Source organism: Centropristis striata, chromosome 23 (genome assembly GCF_030273125.1).
Source record: "Centropristis striata isolate RG_2023a ecotype Rhode Island chromosome 23, C.striata_1.0, whole genome shotgun sequence".
In the NCBI taxonomy this organism is placed as follows: Eukaryota; Metazoa; Chordata; class Actinopteri; order Perciformes; family Serranidae; genus Centropristis; species Centropristis striata.
In genome coordinates, this window is record NC_081539.1 from 15,924,087 (window position 1) to 15,948,884 (window position 24,798).

The window sequence follows — 24,798 nt, forward strand, 5'->3', positions numbered from 1 at the left end:
TGTGTTTGTGTTTAATATGCAGCATTTGTTGGCTTGCAGTTCTTAGTTTTGCCAAAGGGTGGCAATAGTGGTTCATGTTTACACTGAAAACCATGCTGACTCTACCATGGACTCATTATACCAGTCTGCAAATGGGGCCACAGTGAAAGGGTCACTGGGCCAACAAAGATAGGAATGGTGACAATCCTAAACCTTTGATCTCCCAGTCTGCTACCCCAGTGGATAAAAAAAATGCCAAAGGATGTTTCAATGGCTGGTAATATACTTCTTAAAGGGATAGTGTTGACTTTTTTGGGGTTGTTTAAGGTACTTCTCCTTAGAATCAGTCAGCACTAGGGCTATAAATCATAAGTATCATCACAATACAACATTAAATTGATTATTTGGACAATGATGCAATATTTGATGGTTAACAAAGTCTTTCACCAAACAATTTAGATTAAATTAAATTCAGGTGCCTGTGATCGATATCAGATACGTATGCCCATTTAACACAATCAGCTACATTTTTATCAACTCACACAAAGCAACTCAAACATGATTTGACAAGTTTATTACTGAGCTCTTCCAGATATTTAATTGAAAATCAGTCTATTCTTTATAATAGCAAGAACAAATGTAAAGTAGGAATTTCAAAATAAAAGCATATCTTAAAGATGATCTGTGTCGATACTTTTTATTTCATATCATAGTCACTAGTCAGCACGCACCAAAACACATTTTAGCCACCAAAAAAGGCCCATCTAAAAAACTCAGTATCAGTTCAAGCGGATGCCATTTTACAATGCCGTCAGACATCTGTTTAAGTGGCGAAACTAAAGCAGTTATCTATGCTTTTTGGTGTTATTTTGTGACTTTGGCGTTTTAAAGGGTTAGTTTAGATTCATACAATAAGAGTCATACAATAGCACAAAAATATAACCAATCCAAACCAACCAGAAAGGTTAAAGCAGTGAAAGTATTCTAAATGAAGCGTAAACTGATATTGATTTAGACTATGGATAAGTAGCCCATACAATCCTACTTCAAACATTCTGAACAATTTCCTTTAAGTGGCATGGAGGTAAACCCTTTTAATGTAGGCAGAATAAAGGAAACCAAAAGGAATTCTTGTAAGATCTACCTAAAGACTTAACAAGAACCACATTTTCTTAATGGTGGCCAAATGTGAGCTATATGCAGTCATTGGCCTGACATTTCCTTCTCGTCTGGGATTTCTGGCCATATGTTTGTGGTGGTAGTCAGGAGACTTTAGCATGACATCACAAAGTGTTTTTCTCTTAACCATGGAGACCAGAAGCCACAGATAGATTCCAGTGGTTTACACAAAAAAACCCCAGAAGAATGGCTATGCATCTACTGCTTTTATGCTACAGAAAATATAATGATTTTAGTAGGTTAGAGCATGAAATCACTGAAATTGTTTTCAGCTAGGAAGAGACTACATAAAATATTTATAAGATGAATCAGAAACAACTGTATTTGCTTACCCTTTGTCTCTGAATGTAAACCTCTCTATGGTGCATAATGTAACAAAAAAATCACTTTAACAAATCAGCATACGACAAACAACAGCATTTAGAAAATGTTTTTTTTATTATTATTTGGAGGGACAGGCTGTCAAAATGGCTTAGATGAAAGAAACTGTTTTTGAACAGCAGGTTAAAGTGTGAATATGTAAAAAATAAAGCAGCTTTGTTTGCTCTGCAGGACCATTCAAGCAGAAATATGTACAACACAAAAGGCAAAAAGTAAGACACGTTCTTTGAAAATAAAATAAAAAAAGCTGTACTGTAATACATTACATTGATAAACACTCACTGTTGCCATTTCTTCATGAGAATTGATGTTTTGTACAAGAGAAACAAACTTGCAAAAATCAGTGCCCTCTTCATGGCATAAGAACACATATCGGATGGATTTCAAAGTAATCAAAAAGGCAAAAAGCGAATAATACATTTCCAATGTGCACTGAGCACTTTTTCAAAGTATACAATTAATCAGAACAAGTTTTAACAAACAGGACCTGCATGCATAATTTCTAAAGGGTCCAGAAAGGCTGTTGAAACAGCTGTAGAAAGGGTGAGATATGTACATCAACTCTCTAGTGTCCTCAACTGTCCAACAGGTGACAGCAGAATCACCTTCGAAAGGTCTTGATCTGTCATGAATGAGGCAACTCTTCAATTTTCAGGGTTTGTGTGTGCGATAAAAATTGTATAATATATGCAGTTTTTACCCACACAAACCCTTTACATGTGTAATTCATAACATAATGTAACCCAAGTCACAGACTTCCAAGAAATTCAGAATACAATCAAATTGATCTTTGCAATTTACTTAGTTTTAGTGGCATTTCGCTAAAGATATCTAACCATAAGACTGCCTATGAAAAATACTTTAGAATGCTAGAGAGCGATAACCTTCATAAGTATACATTTCTCTATAATTCATATATTACAATGGTTGTCCCAGATTGAAAATTACTCATTTTTCTTTCTTAATAAAATATTCAATTTGTCAGTGATTAGAATTCTTTCATCAACCTACATAAATTAGTTACAAAATATTAGTGTAATTTTCTATGGTTACATAATAGGCAGCGATACAATAGACCCATAATTTAGTTTCAGTGATTAGGGAGATTCCACAGTTTTCAGTCCCAACGCTTAAATGGAAGCACTGTGCACACACCATTGGCAGGCATGGCTCCCCTGATAAGCAGGCACATCCAGTAAACTTCACAACACCCCATTTTATTGCCAAAATGTCTTAAATTAAATAGCTAATGAAATGATGACGTAATAAGTTATCAAAAAAAAAAGTTAAATGTATAAGAGAATAGATATTAAATACTTTCTGATGGACTTGTGGTCCCATTTCCCATAACAATGCCTTAATGATGATATGGAAAAAAGGAAGGAAGATTGCACTTTCAGGTGAAAATATCAAACCACAGTGCTTCTCGAGTGAAAGTAGGCTTTATCAGAAATAAATAGAATAAAATCATAATAGGAAATAATTTAAAACAAAAGTAATAAAGACAATACAAGCTACAGCTTTTAATGGTATGAGCGTTATTTCTAGTTACCCAGCTCATAAATAAGAAACTCCATAATTTAGCGTTGAACTGTTGAATTGACCCCATACAACCACAACAATGCCTATTCATACATAACTATTTTCACAGATAAAGTGCTGATCGAGGAGCTTTTAGAGGGATTTTTTTGTACCATATAAGACCTTTTTTGGCATAGAAATAGAATAAGACTACAACAAACATTCCCATTCAACTCAACAAAGCATGGTGGTCAGTTTGGTGGCCATTTTTACGTGTACCGTTGCCATAACTCCTAAAGGGCTGGCCGCTTAATGAGTAAAATTCAACAACAAAATGCTTCATCCACACACGTCACAGCATACGAAAGACATCTTTGTTTGGCTCATTTCTGTAACCAGTGTAGCATTAAAGCATGGCGGAAATAACAAGCTTGTCCTCTAGTTAGCTAAATAGCTTGCTAATTCCAGCATATTTTTATGCTACAGTGGTTACACAGAAACAGCGGGCTGGTGGCCAGCTGCAGTGATATGGTCCCTCTGCCTTTGCAGACCACATTTTACAGCCCTAATGACGTGTGTTGTCACCATAACATTCACCATTTTATCATGTACCAGCCAGATGACCACAGCTAGCAGTGTTGGTTCTAGTCTTATTCTATTTCTATACCCTTACGAGAGTCCACTAGCTTCAGGATTCAACACAGGGAGGACCCTACCTACTCAAGTCATCTGGGTTTGAGCCCAAAGGGAGGACATGAACAGGACTATATTGTGTTTTGACTCTGGGTGTCAGATGAAGGCCATCACAGCAATGGTCACCATACATTGCCTCCAAAAGCTAGAAAGCTAGAAAAAATCCCTGAGGTGCACATTCAGCTGTGTTGAGATTCCCAACCTGGCCCCGGTTAAGGTTGATTCCTGTTTAGCATATGGTTGGTGATCTTGGTTTGGTTAAAAGAGCTTTCTTAGGAACTGAGAGCCATCATTGGTTTCTATGGGCCTGGTCAAATTGATCTCTTTTTCCCCCCACTTTTAACACTAGCTGCCATCTCACACAGCAATAATCCCAAACTGCTTTGCTAACGTTTTGAAGGCAAGTCTGGAATTTGAACATTTATTAGGCAAGAGGGAAATCACAGCTTCCTCCAAAAGTGGACATTGACTTCTTATGTGCATGTTCGGCCCCCTGTAGAACCCCTTTTTTTTCTTGCACTGTCCACATATTTTCACGTTTTGTCAAACTTTCACAGACTCCATCACAGACAATTTCATGGCTTCCTCCAACAGCTGATTGTCTGTAAATGTGGCAGGGGGTTCTGGGACAGATTCCGAAAGGCCAATCAGCGACTCCAGGAGACAGGTCCCGGGGTCACTCGTTGGAGGGAGGCTAGGGTAACTAGGCAACTGAAACTGAAAAAAGTTGTCCATGTGTTCGTACTCCTTGAGGGAGTTGTAGAGCGAGCTGGGCCCCAAGCAGGGGAAACCATCAAAGAACTCCAGGTCTGACTCGGAGGAGAGGCTCAGGTCCATGTTATAGCTCGCCGAGCGATCGATGGTTGGGGAGGGCGTGTGCGGCACGCTACTGCTATGAAATAGGCCGTTTTCCTGGTTGGCGTTCTCATCCAAAAGTTCTGAGATGGCTGTTGCTCGATTGTCTGTGTGATCGCCCAACAGTGCGGCGTCTATATTGTCATTTTCATCAGCAAAGTCCACCATGCTAAAGCTACTAAAAGCCTCCGTAGATGGCTGCTGTTGTTCTTGCCGTTGATCTGGGCAGCAAATGTCTTTACAGTCCCCGCAGTCCCTGCTACTTCTTGAGCCGTTTTCTGTGTCGCTGAAACTCAAAATGCGGCTCAGGCCTTTCTCATCCACATCCAGCTGGGTGTGATGCTCACACGGGCTCTCGCCTGCCCCAGAGTCATCACTCTGACCTGAAGAGTCTGATAAATCCGTCATATCGCTGCTGCAGCTGTTCTCTCCAGCTGCCGCCAGTTCTGAACTAAAGGGGAAGGAGGGCACTGCTGCTGGTAGATTGGTGGTGTTCTCCTCCTCCTCCTCTGTGCTCGACTGCTCCTCCAGCCTCTTCTCCAGCTCCAGCTTCATAATGGTGTGGATGTAATGCGTCTGTACCCTGGTGGAGTTGAACTCAATGCGACCCTCTGTGTTTCCACAGCCGTCCTTGGTACAGCCACACGGGAAAGAGGAATGATCCATCTGTGGGAAGCAGAAGGAAGTATTTAAACTACTCGTAAAAATATAGATAAAAAGTCCCAATTGTATTGTTATTTGGAGCTTTTATTGTCGAACCACAGATCAGGGTTTATTTCAGCTCTTACCTGACATTTGATGCCAGCCAGACTGCAGCTACACGTCTCAGGCTCGCAGAAGCCCTGGCAGTCGCAACCGCAGTTCTCCCTAGAGATCCTCAGATCATGCAGCTGCCTTTTCTCCTCCTTGTCGATCTTCTTCACACCGGCTGTTTTGAGCAGTGCGTAGCGACGTTTGGGCGGGTAAGGCTGGAGGAAAGAGCCCTCGTCCAAATTGGCCCCGCTGATGTCGATGTCCTGCTCGGGGATGTCGTCCACCGTTAGACGATCCGCCTCCTCGTTCTCTTGGGTTCCATTCTTAGTCAGCTGGAGAGAACAAAAGGCATCGAATTGAATTTGTGTATCAGAATTTCTACAAATTATTCGATACACTTTTGGGCAACTTAGCTCACCTTTAATTTGAGAGCTTCCAGCTTTTCCTCCCTGAGTCGGTTGAGGAATTTTTCCCGCCGTAGGAGGCGCTGCTCCACGGCAAACTCAGCAAGCGTATAAGTGCGGAGCACACTGTGGCGCTGCATCATGCCCAGAGTGCATCCTCCTCGACTGGGAACACTGGTGAAGCCCTGGCACCGAGGGAAGAAGAACACCGTCACCTGGTCAAAGGTCACATTACCACGCCGTGCTCGCTTGGATTTCTTCAGGATGGATGTTGCTGTGGATGGAGAAAGAAAGATTTAGTGCTTTAAACAGAATGTTATTGGTGCATTCTTTTCAATTGCCTCATTTGCGTTTATTTGCCACTAGATGGCATAATGCCCCACCACATGAGGTCATTAGATGTGTGTAAACCCTGCTGAACAGACTGTAAAAGGACACCCCTCTGATTCGTTGCCCTAGTCCTCAACCAAGCCTTATCATGTACCCAATTAAAAGACACTGCTAACAGGAGTCTAACACACTTACATCCTGTAAAGTGAAACCTAAACTACCAACAATCCATTCAGCCTCCTTTCTTGTCTTACTGCGCGACAAAAACCACCCAGCTCTGGAATTTTCCCGTGGTGGCCAACACAGTAGAGGAAGCAGAGCTGCCAGGATCACAAACTAGTAAGTGAGTAAATGCTCGGGGCTTCCGGAAGAGGTGGAGGGTGGAAGTGTAGCTCTCAGGACAGAAATAAAAAGCTGCCCACCCTGGTCTTCCTGCAAGCTGACAATCCCACCAAATGGCCCAGTAACTGAGAGGAGTCAAAGGTCCTTTCTCTGGTAAAAACATTCAGGACCCACAGCAACCAGCCATCTCTCTACCCTCAGACAAATACAATAAAACCATATGGGAATCAAAGTGGAAGCATATGTGGGAACAATTATTCAAGCTTTATTATAAATTCCACTTCCTCTGCCCAGGAATATTCAACACGACTTTTGAGCCTCGCTTTAAGACAAGCAACTTTTTCCTCTGCTTAAGCCACCACAAGTTTTTTTGTATGTGTGAACAGAAAGGATGCTAAAACTCCACATGTGTTGAGCATTACACCTTTATTATGTGGTGGGGAATTCCTTGTAGATTCCCATTTTCTCAGCCACAGCACGTTCTTGGGACACACCCTGAACAATTGACCTAAAACGTGAAAATCTGCATACTTGCTGTGACAATTGAAGCTTAGAGGAAGAAAAGCAACCTTTTACTCCAATGCAGGTACAGACAATAGTTTTACTATGTCGTCTAAATCTGCTGCTTGGGGTGATTCAGATGAGACAAACTGCCAGTTTCAGCTTCGCATCCATCAAATCCAGTCAAGCTTATGACACCCGCAGGAGATAAATGACACCTTTCTCTGCGGCCTCTAAATGGGACAGCTTTGCTGGCTGTTTTCCCCTCCTTCACCTCACAATAGCAGGCAACTTTCTGTCCAACACAAACACCGGATTATAATGGTTTGCACAATCTGCTCCTCTAGATGTGCCTTCTTTTCTTGATTGTCCTAACCCCCCTTTTTTGTATCCCTTCACCCAGCCTCTTTCAGCACCTGTGCTGGGTGCACGCCCGGGCTTCAGACAAGGCTCTGTGTGTTCCCAGCCTTGGCAACCTGCCACGCTTCTCCTCCTGGCTCCCTGCCCCGCCATCCTGGAAACCTCACAACTGTTTGCCCTCCCTCCCCCCCGACAATCGCTCTCCAACCCGACCGGTCCCCTAAAGGCCAGCAGACGCACCCAGGTCCAGACAGAAACACACTGAAGCCCCTAGGGCCACTGCTCTCAAAGCAAAAGGTGAGGCGATGTGTGACTGCATGGCTCTGGGAAGAAGGTGGAGACAGAGCCAAGGTGAGCAGCCACTGCATAATGCGATTAGCCATTTTGCAGCTTTAGGGCATAAAATCAAAAGGGGTATTCATTGCAGAAGTCTGAAATCATTTCTGTGAAATGTTTCATGGCCTGCCAGCTGCCTAAATTCCTTAACTCTCCCACGTTTTTATGGGTTTGTTATCAGAGCCTCCGCGGAGCAGTAAAGACAAGGCGAGAGAGCGCATTAAAAAGCATGTACCATCAGCTCTTTCTATGATTTATTGCTGCAGGAAGAGGACACTCACTGTTGAAATTTGTTGCTGGGGAACTGGGGTTGCTGGGAGTGGAATCCAGGGTGTCCGAATAGCAGCTCTCCCCCTCTGAGTCCCAGCCTGAGCAGGCAGAGGAGAGGGAGGAGAGTGAGGAGTAGCATGGGTCCTCATCCACCTCCTCAAACTTCCTCTTGAGATGCCCACTCATGGCGTTAGTGTGAACAATCTGCAGGAAAAGAGCAGAGGGAGGGGTTATTAGCACACACTTATTTCACAGATTCCTCTTAGGAATGTGCATTATCTGCTAATATGGCACAACCAGAACCAATGAATAAACATTATCAGTGTTACATGGAGTACACACACAGCATTATTGGTACAAGCGAGTCCTGTGCTCGGCCATGTGAGACCGTATGCATCCAAATCTCGTGCTGCACTCAGCTGAGAGTGGAAGTTAGCAACGGCACAGGAAGCAATCAATCAGGCCTATTCGCATAAGTCAACAATTACTGGACCCTTCACCCTCTTCCAAATCCCATCAGCTCAGCAAAAGCATTGATTAGAAAGAAGGACCCAGAACAGAGGTGACCATATCATTCAGCCATAGACATTTCATTTCAATCGTTCCCTACAGGCAGCCTGCGCTATCTAATATGCAGGCCAAAGCCAGGGCAATTTGCCACTTGTTATGTTTAATGTGTCCTCATGGCCCTCATAGTAAATATGTACAGCTATGCATAGTCGAGATGTTTAGTTATGCAACTCCTGCATGTATTCTTTCAGAGCTCCCATGAGAGGGGCTGCTGGTTCAGCGATAAAAACAATCAATCCTTTGAGAGAGACAGACAGACAGGCAGGCAGGCAGGCAGACAGTCGGATGGAGACAAGGAGAAAAAAATGATCACGAGGAGAGAGAACGACATTTACTCTCCAATCTTAAAAACACGACCCAATATGTGGGAAACCTCTTCAGTGTATAAGTTTTGTTGATAGGGCCCGACTGATTTATATCAGCAGATATTCGGCTATCACAGACATATCGTGTCTGCGTTTGTGTTGTCCAATATGATTTTTTTTTTATTTTACAGAATGTGTAATGGAGAAAACATTGCTTTGGTGGTTTAGAAATAGTGTTGTCTATTTCTTTTATTTTTATTTAAAAGGTCAGCAGTTGACAGTTGATACTGAATACACAGCACATAATGTAATAAATTATATGTATAATAATAATGTGTCGAGAGCAGCCTTCTGAGTGCTTTTGCAGAGTCATATTTGTGCAAAATTAGTGCACAATGCATATAGAAAAGGCATATTTTTATTCCAGCTCAGGAATTCACTATATCAGCCATAACACGGGTAATCTGTGAATTTTTTAACCTCTAAAATCTGTATCAGTCTTACAGACATGCTCTAAAAAGAATCAAATGTTATTTTAGTCAATTAATTGTCTCATAGTTAAACCAAATCAATATAATTGTGTTCCAGGAAAAAAAAAGAATGAACAGGAAATCACAGACATGAAAATTAACACACTGGATGAGAATAAGTTTTACTGCTGGGGACTTTTACAGTTATGGGAAGTAAATGAGACACGTAACTCTGACGAACAACAGACAGACAGTCTTTTTCACAACTTCTGGGAAGCGTGAGGCGACTGCGAGACAAGACAGGTCATCATCGCAGTGCGGGGGCCGAGCTCCTGCTAACTTATACAAGGAGGAGGCGCGGAGGGGAGGAAGGAAGGAAGCGAGGGGAGAGGGAATACACGACTGGGCTGAACTCCAGCGTGGACACTCCCTGCGATGATGTGGAATGGGAAAGGAGGCTTTTACTTTGCCCATAAAGAGATAATTTCACCATCAAACTGGTTACTGTCTTTGGATTTGCAGCCAAATCACTGACAGCTGCTGCAGCGAGAGCCTCTTGATGATTTTTGATCATGTTATATTTTCTGTGATTTGTAGAAATGTTTAGTAAGAAGATGTAATTTTTGCACTTTTTTTGGCTTGATGAGGTTTTTTTTTCTGAGAATTGCAGATTAGGGATCTTTAAATTAGACACTCAGACACCAGGCTGTCCTGCCAACAGGCTAATTTGTCACCACTACTCCTTAGAGGACAGCTAAATGTGTCAAAGACAGGATACGTCACGCCAAGAGATTCTGCAATGGCTTTAGAGGAACTTCATGTGTGACCTGCATGCCCGCTTTGTCTTATCAGGATATTATGTAAGCGTCAGCAGCAATTGAAGAAACAGGGGAAAAAAATTCTAAGCAGGTATGCAAGAAGGGGGTCATTTTCAGCATGCAACAGGGAGCAATTATGCAAAACCGGTCCTGCCTTTTGACAAGGATAAAAGAGAAGTCAGAGTCAAGGGCAGGAGGATGACACCTTTGTATAGGCAGCTTTGCAGCTGTATAGGGGGGGGGTTGTTATTGCTGCAGTCAGATATTGTTGTCCCCAGTGCACATATGATGAATGAATCACCTTGCAATAGGTCAAGCTGGCTCATACCGTTTCTGCAACAAACAAAAAGCCTTCCTTTACATTGAGATTGTACGTTACAGAACCAATAAGAAAGGCAGTCGCTCATTTCCCATCCATCAGCTCACTCAAGCAGGAAATAATCTCCAAATGCCTTTCACAGCTACTAATATTACCATATCATGGGATTTGCCTTGAAACAATCTGGAAACACCTGGGTGCAGCATCTGTTGCTTATGTATTCACTGATCAGACAACAAGTGTGAGGAAAAAGAGGAGCACACATGTGTTCACCTTACATTTTTGCCATGACTCCCACCCCCAATTCCCCGTGAAAAAAAATGAAAACAAAGCTGCGAGGCATCCTCAAGGGAGTGCATAGCGCCAGCTAAGCAAAGTCTTTTTAATTAAAAGCTGCAGTGAGGCAGAAGGGGAGGAGAGGGAGAGAGGTGGGGGGGCAGTGGTGTCAGAACTGGGTCATTGTCTCTTGACTGCAGTCTACCTGACACATTGATTTGTTAATCCTGTTCAACGGGCAGAAACAATGGCGAGAGGTTAATCCTGGCAAGGGGACGGCTTGTAGTCAATCTGGAGCTTCTCAGCCTGCTCAGCCGCTGCACCCACAGAACAAGGCCAACAGAGCAGGGAGAGCGGATGGAACAAGGGACTGGGGGTAAAAAGACAACAATCGTGCAATGACTCATTTGCAAAAGGGTGGAGGGAAGGGAAGGAGGGGAGAAAAAAAAAAGAACAAAGATGAAAGAATTCAGATTCGGCTCCTCAAGAAAAGCAGAGCCTGTGAATGTCTGCTCTAAACGGAGAATGGATGTGATCGGACAGCCGAGCCGGAGAGGGGAGCACAGCATGTTTTCAACGCGCACTAAATTATGCATCACTGTCATTCCATCAACCACACACAGGCAGGCAGATAAAGGACGCATCCGCTGAGGTGCTCCCCAGCCAGTTGTCACAGAGTTGGGAAGATAAATCTCTGGCGAGGAGATTTGTCACCAGAAGCACTACACAGCTCAAGTCAGACGCATAACTATGTCAGTCGAATAAGATTATCTTGATACATGCAGCTACAGGCTGTTAATATGAATTCAGAATCCCAATTCATTCCTATTTATCTGCAGACAGCTCGTTAAGTTCTTAACAGGGATTTTAAATTATTCCAAATATTAGGCGGAGACAGTACAGGTGAACAGGGTAAAATTCTTAAGCAATAGATATCACCATGAAACTTTCCCAGTAGAATTCATACATTAAGACAATTATATTTTGTATTATAAGTTTTCTTAAATTGTATGGTAAGATATGCAAATTAGGTATTTTCTTATTAAATGTGTGCCAATTTGCATCTAAATGTTTATTTTGGATATTTTTTGTCCACTAGCCTTAAAAGAGGATATGTTATTGAAGCAAACTAGCCAGAAATCTCAAAATTTAACATGAAAAAAAAAATGTTTTTGCCTGTAGTGTCTCACCTCAAAATAGTTTAATCAACTGCAAATAAGCTGAAAACATTGCTCTACTTTTTCACTTTACATCCATGTTAGCTTAATTTAGATGGACCATTTAGATTTAGTGGACAACTGTAGTGGTCAACAGAGGAACAGTTCCTACCTTCATGGCTGAGTTTTGTCAAGATTTGACAAAAAGCATTTGGTTTACAAGAGATGTAATCAGAACCACAAAAAGACAGGAAACCCATAAAGAGAGTGGAATTTGTAAGTCCAGGAAATCTTGAAAGCATTAAAGAAAAAAAAAAGAAGTCTATATGCTTCCCTGCGTGTGTGGAGACGTCACCCAGCAGCCTGTTCAAACTGACCCTGTCTGCCCTGCAGCCCAACAGGACAAGTCACAGTTGACTTTGCCCTCTCGCACTGCGTGTCCAGCCCCTCTGCAGCTGATAACAGTGTGGGTGGGAGAGACAAGTCGCACTAAACTTAGCCAGCCGAGAGCATTTACATGGCACACTGACAACTGTGTGCAGTGGCTGAATGACTGACTGACTGAGTTGAGTGCTCATAAAATGTGATAATGATGAACCTGGGAGTCTTCCTGCGTGTGTGGGAGCGTGTCCGGGCAGGCTGCCCCCCCCCTGCAGGCTTCATGGTATTGCACCTCTCACTTCCAGCTCTGTCACTGAGGAGACGGAGAGGGTAATTGATCAGAGCCATCAAGGTGACGGCGGGCTGGATTCCAGCGCCGGCACAGCTGGGGAAACACTGGCTGGTTTCTTTAAACTCAGCTGTTACTCAGAAGCGCTCCACCTGCTGGAACAAAGCAGGCTAGAGCTCCTGTTTTCTCCTCTATGAGCCTGTTGTTCTCCCTGAAGCCTTAAAGCTCGCCGGGACTGTGCCACAGAAACATTCTGTTCCTCTGCCCCGACCCGTGCACACTCTGCTTCCAAAAAGGAGAGGTAGTGGGAAGAAGGAGGGAGGATTGTACAAAACAAATAAATAATGTCATGTCTCCAAGCCACAGGAATTCCTTTCTGGCAGTGCTGCGCTTGCTGTAATAGTGGGAGAAGAACACAGGCTCTATCTAACCCAGATGTGTTTTCTACTGCTAACCACTGGAAAGTCCTACTCCCATAGGGCAGCAGAGCGAGCTACCTCTCCAGGCCACACCTGACAGGGTATTAGCTTGCACGTGGACCTCACATGCCATCAGCTGTCATTAATCTGTTATGCAGAACAAACATGAACAGCCAGGTGATGACTGCAGGAGTCAGACTGTGTACTGATTTTGAGTTAATTTAGTCTAATTGTACTCAAAAAATTGACTTACTGTAAATACCAGGGGAGAGTGATATATGAAAGAAGCAAACATGCAAAGCTGTGGGTTTTTTTTTGTTCTCTGACAAATTTGCATGGATCAGAAACTGTGCAGTGTGTTAAAAAAAAGGCAGAGTGGAGAAAATTCCCTTGCATAACAGCAAACATGCAGCTTTGGGTGTGTGTGTGGAGGAAGGGAGGAGGTGGTTGTGGGTTCAGGGGTCGTGCTCCAGTCTGGGACACTTGCCGTGTGGAATGCTGGGAGAGGACAAAGCAGATGGGAGCTCTCTACTGCTGCTGTGTGGGAGACCGTCAGCTCAGCAGACTCCCTGCACAACCCCCCCCTTCTCTCTTCCCACTTCCCCTGTCACGTCTCCAGGCACAAAAGCGTGGGGCCATCCTGCGTGACCAAAATGAAGCAGGCACAGACAACCTTGTCTGAACCCAGCACTACTGCTGCTGCTGCCTCTCCTCCCAGCTGGGGAGACAGATACTAAAAGTGTGTGTGAGCTTCCTGAGGTTGTGAAACGTACACTGCAGTGCACAGGAAGTGGCCATCCAGATGATCTATGCTGACAGCTGCAGGCACCACAAGGTTAGCCGAGTACAGGATCATATGATGGAGATGAGCAAGTCAGGAGGTATGGATGCTAATTATCATGGTTAAAATTCCTCCAAATATTGCCTGGTTGCTTTAACTTTAAAGCAGGTGTTTTTTTTTTGAGGCATCATGGTGTAAAACATGAGCTGCAATTAAAAATTACACCACATAATGGAGTTATGCACATGCACATTCATGAGAAATGAATTCCACATGAAATGCACAGCAGCAAGTGATATATTCCTCTCGCTGTAAACAAAGGATCATTCAGCTCTCTGTAGCCTAATTCCAGAAAACATGATTCCAAAAAAGATCCGGGTGAGGTCGCGCTAGAGACGTTTATATTGATTCAGTCGCTTTATCACAAACAGAGAGTCTGGCTCTGGAAAAGACTCAGATTTAGAGTGTCATTTCTGATTAATGCATTAATAGCAGATCTTACAAATAAATACATAAAACATATAGATTGCATTCACACAAACATGCATGCGTCATTATTCTAGGAAATATCCATGTGGAGAATTATTCAAACAATGAAGGCGCTCAACATTCCGTATCTACACCTGGCTCGATCTCTGCACGAGGTGGAAAAATAATCAATCACCAATCAAAGAAATCTTAATGTAGCAGAACGTGCACGTCGTCGGAGGCCAGGGCATGTGCTCCCTCTCTCCCTGTCTCTCCCCCCCTGTTGACCCGATCATTCCTCATGATTAATGCTAATTCTAATGACAGCAGCCCTGTCAGCTGTGTGTGTGCTCAGATGTAGTGCCTTCAGGAGTCGCTCGAGTTACAAGAGGCGCACCAGCACCACTGAGGTGAACAAGAACAACTCCGCACGGGCTGAATACACAAAGCCCGACCTCATTAAAACAGTTCACATAAATGAATCCACAGCCGAAAACACACTGTAATGTAAAGCGTAACACTCCTAACGTGAGGTGTGAAGTTTCTACAAAGCTGAATAATCAGCGATCGATGTATTTAATCAATACATAAATGAAGCGGATTGTTGGAATCTCGCCTAAATCAATAATTTTACCCGATCAGATTATGATCACCTGTGTGTGAATAGTTAAAACTTCAGCGAGCAGCCGAACATGTCAATATTTACAATAAAAGCAGCGTCAAGTTAAACGGCAAAGTGTGTTTAAAGGGAAATCCAGCCAGCGCAACGTAAAGATTCAACATTTTTTGGTCACACAAACACTCAACACAAGAGAAAAGACATGCAAACTATTTGGTTTCCCTCCTACCGATGAGGTTAAACACATAAAATACGGTCATATCTGCGTCTACTCACCACCAATTCAAGTATCCGATCACCATTAGTGACAAAATAGCGCTGGATTAAACAGCCGATGGGGTCAACAGTGGAAGTAATCCAGATAAAAAAGATGGCACGAATAAATACAGCGCTTTATCCCCGCATATAGACAACTCTTCGGTGCTATTGTCTGTGTGTGTGTGTCCGCCGTACGGGGCTCCGTACCAGCTGAAGCGCTTCCCTTGTCTGTAGCAGACTGCCGAGAAGCGCAGCCTTTTTCGTCAGTGGAAAACTCCCTCCTGGCGTCTGGTCTGACGCAGGCGGTGACACAGGGAGGCTGCCCACGCCGCTTCCTGCCTGTCCTCCTCTTATGTGACTGTGCCCGGAGCATACTACCTGCATGAGAGCACATACATATGCTAATCTGTTGTATTCATACACAAATATTAATAATAACATGTCATATCACAAAATGGTCAGCCATGATAGATAGATAGATAGATAGATAGATAGATAGATAGATAGATAGATAGATAGATAGATTACAATTCTTAAATGATTATATATGAGAAATAAAAATATAAATGGGGGGGGGGGGGGGGGTAATATGGGATTTTTCAGCATGTTTGTAGACAAATAAATAAAATAAAATAAAATAAAATAAAAACAAGTAATTATGCCATGGTGTGCTACCCTGTCATATTACAAACATTATCTCTTTTTTTTTTCTCACAAAAAAATACGTTATTATGGGACATTTTCTTGAAGTAAAACGAGCATATTTCCAGGCAAATATATAAATAAATGCACAAGTTATTATGCTTTGGTGTGCTACCCTGTCATATTAATTATTTAACCATTATTATCACAAAAAATAAGTTAATATGAGATAACTACTGAGGTGAACCCAACATATTTCAAGGCAAAAAATAGGAAATAAATAAATAAAATTAAAGATTAAGTTAATATGGGACATTATTATTATTATTATTATTATTATTATTATTATACTTAAAAAAAGTTATATTAGTTATCATTACACTAGTTATAATGGTATTGTGTGCTACCGTTTCATATTACACACAGTTTTTAATTATTTTTGTCACTTAAAAATATTAAATATGGTGACCTATAAGTCCATGTTAGCCATAATAGTCCGGAGTTTGCCATCATTTTTACACGCAAGAATCAATGCATATCAAACATCAAGTTATATTACGTTATGATTTAATTAATTAATGCAGGGAACTGGTAAATTAATTTAACCATTAAAAAACACAACATTAGATACAACCGATATTTAATTAATCTAAACTGTTTGGTGACCAAAAGTGACCTGGAGTAAGTTACATGAACATGTCATTAGAGTGAGGTTCTTTATGTGTTCGAAGGTCAGGAGTTTCTAAAGTATTTTACTTGGCAACATATTGTTTTATAAATATAGCAGAGATCAATCTGAAAGAATGAGGTGTTTTTTTCTTGGTAACCTACCAGAAATCGTCCCAAATTACCCTAACTTCCCCTTAAAGTAGAATGATTGTGACATTCTGTATAAAAACACATTTAGCTGAAATCCTAACATAGAAACGGAATAAAAACTACTAGTTTAAAGATGTACAGTAAAAGTGCATGGTAATATTCTGTATAGTGTAGTATAGGGATAAAGTGTTTTGTGTGTTCTTCTTCTTATCTAGCTAAAACTGAGTGAAGAGTGAAGTCTCTGATCACAGTCTTACATCTTCACATAAAAAGACAACTGTTGGAAACCTCCATAAAGCACTTAGAGAGGATCCCCAGGTTGTGCTGTATATTAGCGCAGTGAGCAGGAGAATCATCAGCACAGAGATAACATCATCTCTAATAGTGACGTGGGAGGTGCTGTCATACTGTGTGGTGTGGCTTATTTCCAGTTAAAGGAAAACACTGACTAAGCTGCTATGAAGCGACAAATGATATGACTCACTTTCTTTTTCATGGAACACAAAAGTTAAATACAGTTTCAAAGGAAACAACTGCTTTTACCATAACAAGGCATCAATACACTCTTAGATGTGATGATGATATTAAGTCAGTTTTCTTTATAGTTTTGTATCATCATCTTCAGTTCAGTAATCAGTAAGACCATCAGATACAGTTGGATTTACACATTATGAATCATTTTGAGATTTTTTTACTTCTCGCAGGAAAAGTTTGTCTCTTTGGAAAGTATTTTGTGCTTATTTGCTTTCTGGCTGAAACTTAGATGAGAAGATCGATACCCTTCCCGACTAGAACTGTGTGTGAAATATAAGGCTACAGCAAGTATTCCTGACCACATGGAGACAGTTCTTCATTTTTCAGGGTTGAGTATTTCCTAAAAAAGTTCCTGATGACATTTCCGATGGAGGAACTATTGCTGCATCTGAATATCCATGCTAACATGCTACTTAGCAGCCTATGCTAAATCAGTATGCAAAATTTTTTAGTATGTCTGAAACCAATGATACATGAATTGCGTGCTATTTTCTGTGAAATATTACAGTTTACAAACCCTGGACACTATGATGGGATACACATTGTCATAGTGACAACAATGTTCATAACAAACAATGGCGGACAGCGAAGGCAGCGAAAAGAAACAATTGCAACAGAGGCAGTGAAGGAAATTTTTGAACTTACAGTATTTTAGGGAAAACAGAATTATTCTGTAACAGTTGTTTTAGTTTAGTTGGATTTATCAGCAGTTGTTCATCTTCAGAGGAAGAAATGAGCTTTCGATTTGAACAAAACCTAAAATGTAATTAAACAGCTCGCTCAATAAATAAGAGCAAAAATCTAAATAATTTAAAAACTGCTGTGGCCCTGAAACGGCTGTTCCCAAGGTCAAGAATGAATTTTCACACTGAATTAAAGGCTTCACTCCAGCACATTAATTAAAATGCCACACTTCTGTAAACACTGATTGGATCAATCTGCAACCTTTTTTCCTTCAGAAGCAGCTTGAGCGTCACACGGCCTCCTCCTCCTCTCAGGTATTTACAGTCCTGCTGCTCACAGCCAGCCGACATGCTTTGCTTTCATTCTCAGCTGGACCTGAACTGGGGCAAAGTGTTCTGCCAATGTCAATACAGGTGCTTGACTCAGATATTTGGGGAGAGGTCTAAAGCTGTGTACATAGAGCTATGCTAATTGTCTCCTGCTAATAGAGGGCCCTTTTCTCACTCGCCTGTTGAGCCCGGGGGCCCCATTTAGGACCTCACCCTAAACAAGCACACCGAGCTGAATGACAGCAGACACAACCCCATTAGTGCTGTGACTGGTCTCACATTGTTTCTGTTTTTAAATATAGCTGTTTTTTACAAGTTTATAAGTGGTACGTAATGAAAATAACACAAGTTACAGTGTGTGAGTGAGTGGATTTACTTGTTTTTCGTCAGAGGTAGTAGTTTCACCTGAGTCACACATTAACATGTAAACAAGAGTGAATGGCTTTGTGATAATGAACGTGTTAGATAACAGAGATTATGGCTGACCATGCAAACTATTTGTGAAGCCAAAGTGAAAATGTGAGAAAAGCTTCTGATTAACGTCACAAAAGTTAATACATACTATTATGTTACTGTGTCAAGGAATATAAGTTAATGTCACATAAAAACAGCTGATACGACTCATAAGTGAAAAATGTAGTAAAACATATTAATTTGAGGGAAAAAAACCCTTAAAGTAATATTTTTCTTGAGGTTTTCTATGGTTCAAACACACAACGTTCCCTCATAACGGTCAAGATCAAGGTAAATACTATATCCATTTAATTACATACTGTTTCAGGCTAATTACACCGTGAGGAGGGAAAAGGGCACTTTAAAGTGTTACTGCAGCCTTTTATATTGTTAGTGCAACTAGAAGAAGTGGCAGAAATCTAAAGAGTGTAATGGTTTCCAAACAGTGATTCATCTGAGAGGTCACAAGATGATTAAAGCGACTCCTTTAAAATAAAACATCTGTCTAATCACCCTGCTTTAAGGGGAGACATTTCAGGTGAATAGAGTAAAAATGTTATTTAACTAATAGGTATCAACATGAAACTTCCCCAGTTATTGACTTACATTTACTTATAAATATCTTTTGTATTACAAGTTTTCTGAAATTGCATGTTGAATTATGAAAATTAGACATGATCTAATGCTAACTTATGGTGAATTTAGGAGAAATCTAAAGATGCAAATATACACAAAGTGCAGTAAAATAAACACAAATATGTATTTTGGATTCCTTCTATAGCCTGAGTTCGGATAAGAGGTTAAGGATGATGAATGAATGAATGAATTAAATTCTGTATGAACAATGTTATTGCCCGTAGTGTCTTGCCTTAAGGCAGGCAAATCAATATAATAAGTGATCAAAAAAATAAACATGTAATAGTGCTATTTGCATATGTATCTCTGTTGTTATCGCTGATCAGACAGCAGGTTCTTATCACAATAATACTGTCTCCGTTTTGTTTTTGTGTGTCTAAGGTGTGTGATGCAGTAGGTGAGGGTGGGTAATGCTCCGCTGTGAGCCAGGGAGTCTGAATGTCCAGACAGACTCCACCCAATTAGCTTCCCTGTCGCCCTGTGACTCTTTAAGACACAACAATGAACCATCCACGGCCCCGAGGAAGAAACCGACAGTCACATGAGCAGCAGTCACAGCCATTACTGAGGAATTTTGCTCTCTTTGCAAAAAAACTAATAATCACACACATTAACAATTAGTCCTCTGTTTGACAAGTCCACGAGAGCCCAGAGGCATTCTTCCTCACTGCCACTTCTGTGGTTCAGTTCAGCGTAAAGCCTAATTATAGCAGCGGCAGCGTTGGCAAACATCAGATCACTCACACAGGTTCAACAATGTTGTTTTGACGGACACACGTTATGCAATCTGGGTAGAACAAGAACTTGTTGTGAGTTCTTGCGCTGGTTTTTTGCTCTTTGAAGAAGTGTCCTTCATGAAGTTCTCTTGAGATAAACAGGAAATGTCTTGGCGGTGGAACTCATGCTTTTTATGTTGCCCTTTGAAGTCCTCTGTCAGGCCCATCAATTCCCTTTTTGATAAACAAGGAAAAGTTCCAGGGAACAGTGCGACTCACACATGTTTACCCTCTCTTCTAAGAAAAAGAGCTGCATATGTGTGTGTTGGATTGGGGGGGGGATGGTAGCCTTAGTGCCAAAGCCACTGAATCAGGCCTGAATATATTAAGGACACTCTCTTTAAAAGTGTGCCAGAGAGTTCATGGTGGAAGACGCCCCTCCAAGAGCACAATAATGGGCTTCAATGCTTTCCATCTGCGGAGGGAGAAAGGCCTGTGACTGCACGTGCTGTGTGGAGTGGGCTCAACAATGTATCAATTTATGGCCATCACAGGCATCATAAAAGTGTTCCTGAGGTGAAGGCTGGGGCAGTGGAGTGAAGTGATCAGGGCTGGGGAGTAACCAAAGACAAGAAACTGGGTTAGGTGTTTAAATTACAAATATGAGTAACTGTATTCCGTTATAGCTTAAATTGGTGATATTCTGAATATAATTAGAGCTTCTTCAAAATAGATGACTTGAAGTGATTACTTTATTACTGCTGGCCCGATTTTATCGATACTTGGTGGAATGGTGCAGTGGATCAAAATCACAGGGCAGACACTGTTTGACATAGGGCCTGCACCTTCTGAGTGCCCTTCTCATTTGTTTTTTGTTGTATTTACTCTCTAAAATTCTTCTTTTTCTTTGGGGGCGGCACAATGCACCTGCCACATAATAAAGTCCTCCAAATCATATGACCACATAGGTCATTTGTTCTTATGCTCACAGGCTTGTTTCCTTAATTAATGCCCCTACCAGTAGCAGTTGTTCAACACGTTGTCATATCCAGCATTAACAGTCGCCACGTCATACAAGTTGGTAACAATGTGAAATGTGCTTGCAGTTTGGTTAAGTTTACGCAACAAGATTACTTGGTTAACTTTAGGAAATAACTACATGGTTAAGCTTAAAAGACTACTTCAATGCACAAGTAGTTCCAGTGTATTGTTTTTGTGGGAATGCTGCGCATGGAAGTTAAATATGTAACTTAAAGTATCAAAGTTGACTTTTGGTCTGTACTTGGTGATGCGAACACTAATTAGTCTCCTGGGTCAAAGTCATGTGGTTGTTTGAACCACCTTAAGTGGACTTTGTCGTTCTTTACACTATGTATCTTCACTTACGCCTTGGCTTCCATCGTAATTAATATGGCCATTAGAGGGAGTTACAATAAATGTAAATATTTGTTGCAAAATGCTGCTGTGCAAACAACATTTGGGGTCATTTTTGTGGGATAACAGTTTCATTACAACTATGACATAGGCACAACCAGGAGGCTGTCAGGAATGTGTTTTTGTTACGGAAATTTGAGACCCAGGCCAATGAGCTAAGCAAGATGAGTTCTACGTGTTCTACATGTAATCCAAAGTATTTAGCAAACATTTTAGGGCATGTTCTCAGTACTGGGAACATGTTTTAAAAATAACCCTCCCAACGCTGGACATGATTCAAAAACTCATGACATTGTCAGCTGAGATTTAGAAAGCTTGTCCAGGAAGCCTGGAAATAAACAATTCACAACAACATCCGTGTTAATAGAAGTTGAGAAGTGTCCCCCGGAGGAGCGGCAGACCAGATGAGACAGTCTGCTGTTGTTGTGGTGGTGGTGGTGGTGGTCAGGCCGGGGCAGACGGACACAACGGGGCTCAGGGGGAGCTGATTGATGGCTCCAGCTGTCCCAGAGGAGAGGAACACAGGCAGACAGCTGGTCACCTGTAGCCCCAGACATGACTGTGATAGAAGCGCATGGCATTGTGTTTCACTGCAGAGGGCAACCAGTGCAATGCAGAGTTCAGGCCACTGCTCATCACCGCCAAGAAAACAAGCAGCGGAGCTGCAGGGGACGAGACTTTAGGAATAAAAGAGCACTTGAGGAAATAGACTTAGCTGAGGAAAGCGTGCATAAGGCTCATTTATTGGATTTTGAGCAGAAAGAGTCTCAACACTTTTATTAATAAGATTACTTAAGGAATCATCTTCTAATGACAATGCAGTCCTCTAAATCATCCAGTTTTGTATACATGATTTCATAGAGAATAGCTGTTGTTATGTTAGTTACATGAGAGAGAGAAAAAAGAGAGAAAGAGATGAGCTCACTCAGGCACAGGGATTAATCCAGAAGCATTTAGAGGGAAAGAAAAGAAAAAAGAAACACCCTCCCCCTCTCGCTGCCGGCCAGCCAATCAGCACGCAGAGGAGCTGGTTTACTTGGAGACCAAAGAATCTGTGTGTAGTGATATGACATCATCAGCTGCCCATTAAAGGAGAGGTCACTTTTTCTTTTCTTCCTTTTTTCCTCCACCTTTAAGGATGAGGGAGGAAATGTTATGTTTTCCAAGAACGTCTGAGGAACAAAGACCCTTTCAAGCATTTACCTTTCCTGTTTTTGTCTTTATATAGATTTTTTTATAAGCATGGTTGTTGCTATCTATTCCCATTTTACCTTCCAGGATTGAACTGGAAGTAATATTCATGAGTTGTTCTGCACTGAGACAGGCACGATTCATAAATCCAACAACTTGTTTTCCTTTGTCGCCACAACACTGAGACAAGAAATGCTCAGTTTTCAATGCTTCCATTCATTCAGCAACAAACAAGCACTATGTTTGGGCTGCCCTCGCTGCATACAGTATGTGTGTGTGCTCTTACTGCCTCTCTGTGCTATGTGTCTTTAGCTTTAGGGGGAGAAAAGCTGCCAGTTTGTGTTTTGTTTACTTGGCAACGTCACACGGCTGTCTGACTAATGCATTCTGGATTGTCTCTCCCAGGACGTTTGTTCTATGTTTTATTCATCGCTGTGATGTGCTATAGACTTCCCCCTGACATAATATTATTGATTGCCTAATAGACTATCAAAAGAATGGCCTCACTCAAGGCATCAAGACTTTAGAGTACCTTTAATTTTTTATTTATTTATAGATCATTAGGTTTTAGAAGCAGGGTTGCAAGTAACAGTTTCACGATTGATTAATCTTCTGAATTTCTACTCTATTATAACTAATTAATGGCCTGGTCTGAGCAATGTACCAAAATAGTGAAAAATGCCTCTTAGGCCAAACCAACCAAACCCAAAGAGATTCGATAAGCTACCACATAAGACAAAAAAAAATCATGCTGAAACAATCATTTTAATAATTAATTAGTCAATCAGCTGGAGTGTAATCAGTAGCTATTTAACTTATTGATTAATTGATTATTTTTTTAAATAATAAAAAGTAAATATTTGCTCTTTTTCTTCATTTTCTTTGATGTTTAACTTAATATACTTGGGTTTTGGTTGACAAAACAAACATCTGAATATGTCAACTTGACACTGAATGTGGTATTATGGTATTATGTCCTATGATTATGTCAGATTTTTGGATTTTTAGTGGATGAATTAATAATTTATTAAAAAGATTTTGAGAATTGTTTTTATGATCAGACTATCATGTATTATGTTGCTGACTGCTTTAAAAAAATATTATATATATATATATATATATATACTTAAAATAAAAGTTAGTTAAACAAATATTGATATTCAATTGCTTGACTGATTGCTTAATCAACCAATTGTTCCAGATTGAAAGAAAAATTCAACGATGCATTTCCTAACATTAACTTTAACCCTTGCCGTTTAAAAAAAACATATTTTCAGACAAGAGGTATATTTAGTGAATCCAGGTAATCCTCCAGTCTCCAAACCCTGACATGAGACAGATGGCACTGGCACCGAGAATATTAATAGGCTGAATCTATTATTGCAGTGTTTTGCACCAGGAAGAAAACAGGAGATCAACCGAACAGCATCTCTTACTGCACAGACAGGAAGCCTTTATCAGGGTTTACTGGAAATCCTAATGTGGCATTGTCATGTGTTAAAAAATGCTTGAAACCCTTTGAAATTTAGGTTATACAGGATACCAGTCTTTAATTTTTTAATTTAAATTCAATAGAATACTGTCACAAAACACAATTTTGGTAGTTTATAGCACAAAAACATGTAATTTAATGTGATGAGGGAAGGAAATGATCAGTATACTGTGTCTACTGTATTTATTGTATATAAATACAGCTGCACAGTGGTGGAAAAACTTGAAATGCACCTTTAAAATGCTTGAATGTGACTTTGGAAGAGGTGCAAAAACCTGAGGTTAAAAACAACATAAAGTGTAAAAAGAAAAAAAAAAGAAAAAAGTGGTGTGTAAATCTGGTGCTGAAAGGGTTAATGCTGAGTGACACAGGGAGGGGTTCCCGACTAGAAGCATACCAATAGTCACTCACCAATACCCAGGCCTGTTATTCACATGACTGAACTAAACCTCACTCCTACGCCGGACCCTGCAATTGGCCTTCATCTGGGCCACTTCATCACCGAGACGCTGTGATCATTGTGGACCTCTAAGCTGCCATCACACTCTCCTCAATTGCTGTGAAACTACTGTCAACGCTCAGGCAGCAGTGTTGTTGGGACACATGTCTTCCAGAATTTACAGCTCTTGATGGCTCCCTGCATTGCCCAGAAATCAATATGTGGCAACCTGTGCTTTATGGCTACATAACAGTTTCTAAAAGATGTAGTGTAGGAGTGCACACAGAGATATTAGCTCGCCTGAGTGCCAGACAACAAAAGCGAAACCGCTCATCTGCTTATTTTCCTTCTTACTGCAGCACTTCCTCATTGAAATGTTTACATGCAGCACACGT

General features: G+C 41.1%; 1 protein-coding gene across 2 annotated transcripts; it reads right to left on the bottom strand.

The window, feature by feature from the left end:
* Nucleotides 1-1,577: 1,577 nt before the first annotated feature.
* On the bottom strand, nucleotides 1,578-15,273 carry csrnp1b (cysteine-serine-rich nuclear protein 1b). 2 transcript variants are annotated; one of them, XM_059326895.1, is made up of 5 exons: nucleotides 15,053-15,273; nucleotides 7,916-8,108; nucleotides 5,780-6,039; nucleotides 5,397-5,693; nucleotides 1,578-5,274 (listed from the first exon to the last, which is right to left on the bottom strand). In XM_059326895.1, the coding sequence occupies exons 2-5, from the start codon at nucleotides 8,088-8,090 to the stop codon at nucleotides 4,297-4,299; spliced, it is 1,710 nt and encodes a 569-aa protein (XP_059182878.1). In that variant the 5' UTR covers nucleotides 8,091-8,108; nucleotides 15,053-15,273; the 3' UTR covers nucleotides 1,578-4,296. The 2 variants fall into 2 exon arrangements, with proteins under 2 accessions (XP_059182878.1, XP_059182877.1); XM_059326894.1 differs by lacking the exon at nucleotides 15,053-15,273 and adding an exon at nucleotides 11,992-12,166.
* Between the last annotated feature and the right edge of the window lie 9,525 nt (nucleotides 15,274-24,798).